This window comes from Diplodia seriata (genome assembly GCF_021436955.1).
Source record: "Diplodia seriata strain FDS-637 chromosome Unknown scaffold_2, whole genome shotgun sequence".
In the NCBI taxonomy this organism is placed as follows: Eukaryota; Fungi; Ascomycota; class Dothideomycetes; order Botryosphaeriales; family Botryosphaeriaceae; genus Diplodia; species Diplodia seriata.
The window spans coordinates 4,166,289-4,174,876 of NW_027117309.1; the positions used below are offsets into that span (position 1 = coordinate 4,166,289).

The 8,588-nt window shown below is 57.3% G+C and overlaps 2 protein-coding genes across 2 annotated transcripts; one reads left to right on the plus strand and one right to left on the minus strand.

The window, feature by feature from the left end:
- Positions 1-680: 680 nt before the first annotated feature.
- SLS55_002634 (uncharacterized protein) lies at positions 681-2,504 on the minus strand (the record flags this gene model as incomplete). Its single annotated transcript, XM_066774115.1, has 1 exon — positions 681-2,504. One exon carries the CDS (start codon positions 2,502-2,504, stop codon positions 681-683), a length of 1,824 nt encoding a protein of 607 aa, XP_066636682.1.
- A 436-nt stretch (positions 2,505-2,940) lies between these two features.
- SLS55_002635 (uncharacterized protein) lies at positions 2,941-3,717 on the plus strand (the record flags this gene model as incomplete). The annotated part of the gene is made up of 3 exons (XM_066774116.1): positions 2,941-3,012; positions 3,134-3,431; positions 3,587-3,717. 3 exons carry the CDS (start codon positions 2,941-2,943, stop codon positions 3,715-3,717), a joined length of 501 nt encoding a protein of 166 aa, XP_066636683.1.
- Positions 3,718-8,588: the final 4,871 nt, after the last annotated feature.

The window sequence follows — 8,588 nt, forward strand, 5'->3', positions numbered from 1 at the left end:
CGGGTGGACCCCGTGGGCGTGGGCATCGGTGCCGCTGGGTTTGTTGCTTGTCGTGGTCGTGGTGGGGCCGACGCTGGTGTTTGAGGTGGCGGTTTGGCGGTTGGGGAAGACGTGGTGTGATTGGGGGTTTGGGGGGGAGTGAGTGTTTACCGCGCGCTTTTGAGGAGCGGCAGCAGCAGCAGCATTGTTATGACGACGATTGCATGATTGGTTTGGGGGTTTGGCGTTTTTCTTTCTTTTCTTTCGGTTTACCACCCTAGATATCCTAGACACTTTTAGATGGGGGAGGGAAGAGGGAGAGAACTGGATGGATGACTGGACGACTGTGTATAGATAGACTACAGGCTCACCGTTTGGGGAGGGGTTTTCTCTGGCCCGACGGTGCGGTAATGTAATGTCTCTTCTTCCGAACGTATATATGTAAAGTTGCTTTCTTAGCAAACTGTTCACGCACCTTTTCTTTTCTTTTCTTTTCTTTTCTTTTTACACAGTTGAACACTTCGAGACAGACGGAAGCAACATTGATGTTGTCTCTTTCGATCAGGCGCAATGCCACACACACACCCAACCCATCCATCATCCGCCTCAAAGGCAAACTAAAACAAATTCAAGCACCCCCCTCCCCTCCCCCAAACCCCCACCTCCCCGACGAAATAGAAAACAAAAACAAAAAATCAACCTCACCCCTGCCTCCTTCCCTTCTTCGCCACCAAGCTCCGCGCGACGGGGCACACCCACACATCCGGCCCCACCTCGTCGTCGCGCGTGCGGTGCTGCTCGACCAGCGTCTCCATCTGCTTGGCCACGGTGCCGTTGGACGACAGCGTCGTGATGCCCTCGGCCCAGCCGTGCAGGAAGATGGACCGGTTGATGTCGGTGAGCTGGGCGGAGACGGCGGCCGCCACTTTGGGTAGTTTCGGGTGGGTCTCGGTGGCGGGTGTTGTCGGTGCGGAGGAGGGCACGACGGTGATGGGGAGTTGTAGGGAGGCTGGGACGGGGTGGATGGAGAGGGCTTGGAAGGCGGCGAGGAGGGCTTGCCGGCGCGGGGGATGGTGCGGTTGGGGTTGGTGTTGTTGTGGTGTCGTGCTGCCATCGTCACTGATATTGAGGCCATCAGCTACAGCCGCTCCCCCTTCTCCTCCCTCATGATCACCACCTTCCCCCGGATCAAAAAGCAACAGCCCCGCCCTCGCAACCTCGCTCTCCGTCCCGATCGTCGCCACTATCTCCTGCATCCGCCTCGCCGCCTCGCGCGTGCAAACGAGCGCAGGTGCGGGCACATCGTCGCCGTCGCCACCGCCCAGCAGCGCCGGGTACAGCGTCGTCGGCAGCAACGCCTCGCGCGCCTCGTCGCGGATCTGGCCCTGGACGGCGCCCGGGTACCACGGCTGGACGGTGCAGCGGGCGTGCGAGATGTCCGAGGCGAGGGCGACGAGGAGGGTGCAGTCGATGTTGAGGGTGGGGGTGAAGGTGGAGAAGGGGTGGGTGAGGAGCGGGGTGAGGTCTGGTTGAGCGGTAGCGGTGCCGTTCTCGTCGTCGTCGTCGTTGGAGGGTGTTGTTGCCCCGGTCTCGAGGGACAGCGGCGCGGCCGGGGTGGAAAGGGCGCGAATGCGGGCGAGCAGGGCGTCGATCTCCTTGACGCGCCCGAGAGCGATTTTAGGCAGGACGAGCCGGACGCGTGGGTGCCGGTAGTTGTGGCGGTTAGAGCGCGCGGCTTGCGTGAGGTGTTTGGCTAGCCGGAGGATGACGACTTCGTCTTCGTCGTCGTCCGAGTCGTCGTCGTCGTCTTCTGCTCCAGCTGCGCCGCCGTCCGCGCCGCCGAATGGCTTGCCCAGCACCTCTCCGTCTTCGTCGTCGCTGTCGGAGTCGTTACGCCACCCCTGCCGCGCCATCTGGAATAGTAGCTGCCGCTCGCTGATGGCTGACACTTTCAGCCACTCGCGGCCGTCGTCGACGACGGCGTCCACCAGCACGCCGTCCTGCGTCTTCTTGACGTGCGCTTTGATTTTGGATGACGGAGATAGCGCGCGGATGTTTTTGCTGCCTTTTTGCGGGCGTCGCGAGGGTGGTTGCCTCGAGAAGGTCTGCCGCAGGGCGACGACGCCGCGGCACGTTTTGATGGCGGACCATTGTGCTTCGTAGGAGGTGACGTTGGTTGAGCTGAGTTGGTGTTTGATTTTGCGGTCTGCTTCGAGAGCGTCGAGGGGATCTTTCTCATCATCTTCACCGTTCTCTTCCGGGTTGGTGGCGGGGCTTGTTTCGGCTACGGCTTTGTCGAGGAGCCGCTCGATGAAGCGCTTTTCGGCGTTGATGTCTTGGATGAAGGCACGGAGGCCAAGGACTGGAGGACGTCGATGCTCTTCCAGTAATGAGTCGAAGGATTCCAGCTCGGAGAGGAGGGCGTTGGTCCTGTTGAGAAGCTCAGTGGCTACGGCAACAGCAGGGAGCTCGTCCGCTGGGTTGGTCGTGGCCTGTGAGCCGTTCTCCGCGTCGTCTCTATCCATGCTCTTTCTTTGGTATCTCAAACGGCTATGTTCTATGTGGCCCTACGGATTTCGATGGCGCTGTACAAGAAGGCCGCTTCTTTTGGAAATGTATGACTGCGGAAGGAAATTTTCTGGTTGGCAAATCTGACGGAGGAATCCGAGTTTCGGGCAGACAACGCAGACTGCGGAGGTTCTTGATCTTATATGACAAGAAACAAAAGCAAACGGCACTCCAAACAGTGACTCAACGTGGAATAGAAATCAATGGAAGGGCGTGAAGTCGGAGCCAATGGTCAGGCCTCAGCCTCACTGGCGGGGCGGTGCACCAAGGCAGCAACGGCCCATCGCCGAACAATCACCGACAAGATAGCGATTGGGGAACCTCCACACTAACTAGCTACATCACCACCGCGCTCCCCTCCACCTCCAACCTTCCCGCCCACCGCCCCACGCCATGCCCTACTTCACCACGAGCGCCGAGTGGTTCGAGCAGTCGCGGCTGCTGCTCGAAGCCCGTCCCACCACCGTACGCACATTCCCCCACCCACCCCACCCACCCAACCCATCCAATTGCGCCCTGCCCGTCACACACACACAACGTTTCCCGAACCGCGCGACTGACGTCCCCCATTGACCGAAACCTCCAGGCCCGCATCGTGACAAAGTACTCGATCATCAAGCGCAAGACGACCAAGGACGGCAAGCGGCAGGTGGCCACGAGCGACTCGGCCCACGCCGACGCGACGCAGCTGAAGCCGGCGGCGCCCGGCGCGCCCGCGCAGGCCCCCGCCCCCACCCAGGCCGCCCTCACCCTCAAGACGTACGACCCCGTCTCCGGCGTGTGCTTGAAGTACCAGACCACCAAGGCCGCCGAGGTGGGCCGCCTGATTGCGAGCTTGGAGCGGTTGGCGAGGGCGATGGCGGCGCTGCCGAGTGTGCAAGAGGGTATGTGTTTTTATGTTTCTGCGCGGGGGGTGGGGCTGTGGGAGGAGAGATTGGGGCGGGTCGTTGGCTGGGGGGATCTGCTTGGGAGCGGGATGGCGCGCGTACATGCTGGCAATTTGGCGAATGGATGAGGTGCTAACTCGGTGACTGTGCAGATGCTGCCATGCCGGATGCGCCCGCGGTGGAACAGGGCACTGGCACGAATACCCCCAATCCGGAGCCCGCGAAAGCGGACTCGAAACCCGCGCAGGGTGGAGGAAAGAAGAAGAAGAAGGGCAAGAAATGAGTGGACACCTGATGAGAAAGTGTTTGCATGGCTTGGCGTCCGAAATAGAGACAGGGAATGAGTATGACCCAAAAATTATATGGAGATGAGAGAGGGCTGTTTGCTGGGACCGAGCCTTGCACTTGGCTGCATGTGCGGCCTGACAGCAGGGGCAAGCTCCGTGGCACGATCGGCTACATGATGATAATTACGCCGGTGGACATATCGAACCAGCTGGAGTATATCCCTCCCTAGTAAGTAGCGAGCTTCAGATGTTGAGCTACTGAAATGCGAGAAGCATCACCTAAATCAAGGATGCTGCTCTTTCGCTACTCTTAACGTTGGTCTTACGGGGTTGCCCGGGGAATAATGAGTGAGCCGAGCCTGATCCCCATGTGCGCAATTGGAGCTCGAACCTTGGGCATTAAAGTGGGACCACGGTGAGCCCTCCCAAGTACATATACTAAAGATGGTGCACTCTACTTCTGTAGGTAGTTGTATCTTGTTTTGTATCTGGATGTTTTCGTACGTTCTATACACTAACATCTACGTCCGGATGTTCACTTCAGCTACCCATCAAAGATATCTTTCAAAGAACGTGAAAGAAAGTCGGACGAAATCTGTAGACCGAGGGTCGCTCGCGCCGACCATTCAAACGCTTGTGTCACACAACGTGCATGTACCCTGGTCAAGTGCTGGTGCCCTTCCGCAGGCCGCTTACAGCAGGCTGAGTTCCGCGCCTCGAATACTTCAGCCAGGCGCCTCCCACCTCGCCTTCCCCCACGACCCGACCCCTTCTCACTCGACCCTCGACCAATCACAGCTCTTCAGCTCCCCGCCTCACCTTTCGAAAACCTGCCTTGCTCACAGCCTCGGTCACACCGCAGCGAACGCCAGCCTATCACCATGAGCGACTACGTGCCCGACCAGGATGTGTTCAGCCAGTACACGCAAGACTGCGATTGGATCAATCCGAATGTGGCGCTGTGAGTTTTTTTTTTCGACTCAGCTGACGAGAGGGCACATTTTATCGAAGATCCCAATGCGGCAACAATGTTATAGTCGAACAACCAATGAAAGCACGCCTGCACGCCGTGGAACTCCCCGTGGCCAATCATCTGCAAGATCCAAGTCACTTCCATCGGAAGGGTTCTTCGGACCGTAATGCCTTCACCCAAGAAACTGGTGGTATACTGGGAAATTCTGCGCATCAAATGCTTCCTCTATCTCTCGATGAGGATGGATCATACTCTCCGCTTGGCAGCCGTCATGGGTCAATGCTTCCTGGATCAGAGCACGAACCTCTCCTGCCTATGGATGATGGTACTTTCGTGGACACTGCGAGCCTTCCTCATCTTGAGGTCCCTCCAGAATGTAAGGAACGGATGGAGGCTCCGACTTCAAGCATGGATGGGTCGGAGCCTACTCAAGACCAAGAACACTCTTCGACCAACTCAGATCCGAAAAAGAGAAGACCTCGCAAAGATCTGCACTGCACTTTCGCCGCTTGCCAGGAAACGAGATCGTTCGGGCGACAGGCAGAGCTGGACAGGCACATGCGGAAGCATACGCGAGAGCTCGCCTTCGCCTGTCCCGTCAATTCCTGCAATCGACGTGGCAACCAAGCGTTCTATCGCGAGGACAAACTCAAGGCTCATCTCAGATCTGTCCATGACGATGATGAGCTATGTTCTTGTCCAGTCCCTACTTGCAGCAAGGGCCCACTGCAGTTCGACTTATTTCTGGTCCACGTGCGTGCCCACCACTATAGAGAAGTGCCCGAAAAGGGCCTTTTCAAGAAGTACGCATCTGAACGACGATGCCCAATGAAGAAGTGCCGCATAGGCCGGTCTCCCTGGAAGCGCAGCGACTTGATTCCCGGTCCCGATGGCCACCTCATGGCCCACGATGAGACTGAGCGGCAGGAGAATCGGGTCGACATGTTGAACCGCGGCTATGATGCTGCTTCTGGCGGTCTGGTCTGCCCGATCTGCAAAGAAGTGTCTTCCGACGAAAAAGGCTTTCGCCAACACCTCGAGAAGACTCACACGACGCTTACAGAACATGGACGGAGCTTCTTGGACGCTGTTCGGAGCCATCCCACAGTGAAGAATATCGCAGCATCATCTCTGTGGGGATCGGTACCTTCGGAGGTTCAGCGTGCTCAAGTCCGGTGTCCGGTTTGCTCATATTTGCATCGCCCGTCCCTTGTTTCTCGTCTTCAAGACACTGCACATCATCGCCAACTGGTGGACACAGACGAGCTCTACCAGCACAGGCGTGAAATTCTCCGACACCTCCCAGAGTTCAGGAAACACAGCGTCTTTGCTGACGTCATTCGCTCTGTTTGAGACAGCAGCTTTGATTCCTAGCTCATGTTGTGGGACCTCGAAATTGGCGGATCTCCTCTCGGCACCTTTCCTCTATCAACCATGGACATCTCACTCATTTTCTATCACAGGTTTTTCTTATATCGCTAGCACACCTATCTCTTTCTTTAACCCTTGGGGTCCCATCTATTTCATGTTCCAACTCATTTCTTACATTGATTCCCTTTGGACCTACATGACTGCAATAACAAAGTAAAAAACAAAAAGACTGACGAATGAAGGCATCGGCCTATGGATTCTCTTTTTCCTTGCTCTTCCTACACCCGCACACAACAAGTTCATATCTAGCACATTTCGGTCTCTCAATATTTGTTAGATAAATTGCAACCAATGGAATATCTTTTACATCCAAACAAAGATCTCCAACGAACGCTTCAACTCTCTATCAGAGCCAAATGCGAAGGAATAGTAGAATTGGCTTCGATTCCCTCCAGGAATGGCTGGGTAAGCAGGCAGCGGGCTCACACGTGAATGGCCGCACGCGTATGCGGGGCAGTTTTCATTCCGCCATTCAGGTTTAGCCCGAAGGCGCTTGTCTTACACCGGAACGCGTCGGGCCAGTCATCTCGTCCCAATCGAGCTCTTATCAGATTAGGGCCGCATTGCGCCATCGCAAATGATGCGAATATCAGTTGTCCGACCGCGGCGTGCTTTTAAGCTCAACCTCAGGCTGCGGGGGATCGACACACTCACTTCTCATGATCACGCCACAAGCGAACTTGGAGACAGACAGATATGGCCGAGTCAACTACGTCAAAAGGCCCGGCGGCGACGGACACACCATCGGACGAGATTGGGATTGATGCGCCGATACCGAAAGGCGAGGTCGACTCGGTCTACGAGGCCAAAGCTCGCGTGTTGAACGCTGCAGTAAACCATGCAGGCGCTCGATGATGATCCAAGCTGACGCGCCGATAGATCCAAGAGATTGGCATGGGATGGTATCAGTGGCAGCTCTTCATCGTCGTTGGCTTTGGATGGGCCAGCGACAACCTTTGGCCTATCGTGACATCACTCATTTGCGAGTCCCTCTACTCTAACCTCCGACATTGAACGTCACCCGCTGACTATCGTTTCAGTGACTCCCATCACCAATGAGTTCAACCCCTCTCAGCCGCCTCTTCTTTCCCTGGCGCAGAACATCGGCCTCCTGGCCGGAGCCATGTTCTGGGGATTCGGCTGCGACATCTTCGGCCGACGCTGGGCATTCAATCTCACTTTGGGCATAACCAGCGTCTTCGGTCTCATAGCCGCGGGTTCTCCCAATTTCGCCGCCATAGGATGTTTCGCGGCGCTCTGGAGCTTCGGTGTCGGCGGAAACCTGCCTGTTGACTCAGCCATCTTTCTTGAGTTCCTGCCTGGATCCCACCAGTATCTCCTGACAATCCTGTCAATCGACTGGGCCATCGCTCAAGTCATCGCGAACCTGGTAGCCTGGCCGCTGCTCGGGAACATGACTTGCCAGCAAGGGGAAGCGTGCAGCAAGAGCAAGAACATGGGATGGAGGTACTTCGTCATCTGCATGGGCGGCCTAGCCATGATCATGTTTTTCATTCGTTTCTTCTGCTTCACCATCTACGAGTCTCCCAAGTACCTGATGGGCAAGGGGAAAGACGAAGAAGCAGTCAGTATCGTGCACGAAGTCGCCCGCCGCAACGGCAAGACTTCCACGCGTCAGAAGTCCCACTTCCAACTACCCAGTACCTCGTCACTGACCGATCAAACATCCAGTAACCATCGAAGACCTCCGCGCCTGCGACGACCCCACCGGCACGTCGCAATCCACCACCGCCGCCGCAGCCCTGCGCCGACGCCTCGAGAAAGTCAACCTCACGCACGTGCGCGCCCTCTTCGCGACCAGGAAGCTCGCCTTTTCCACCTCCATCATAATCCTCGTGTGGGCCTTTATCGGCCTCGGCTATCCTCTGTACAACGTCTGTATCACCCGAGCCGGCTCCCCACCCCATTCCATTCTCCATCCAGCCGCGAAACGGTTCACCGTCTCCGTTGCTCAAACACTCAAGCACCCAAACACTCAATCACCTAAACACTCAATCACCCAAACACTCAACCCCCCAAACACCCCACCACCCAACCCCAACCACCCACCCGCCCGCTCAACCCACACTCCCCCACTAACACCATCCCACAGGCCTTCCTCCCCTACATCCAAGCCACCCGCGGCGCCCGCTTCCACGACAGCAGCACGTACCTAACATACCGCAACTCGCTCATCATCGCAACCCTCGGGGTGCCCGGCGCCTTGCTCGGCGGCGCCCTCGTCGAAATCCCGCGGTTCGGGCGGCGCGGCACGTTGGCGCTGAGCACCGCCTCCACCGGCGCCTTCCTGTACGCCAGCACGACGGCGCTGGACAGCGCATCGCTGCTGGGGTGGAACTGCGCGTATAATTTCTGTAGCAATGTGATGTATGCGGTGCTGTATGCGTATACGCCCGAGGTGTTTGTGACGAGGGATAGGGGCACGGGGAATGCGTTGACGGC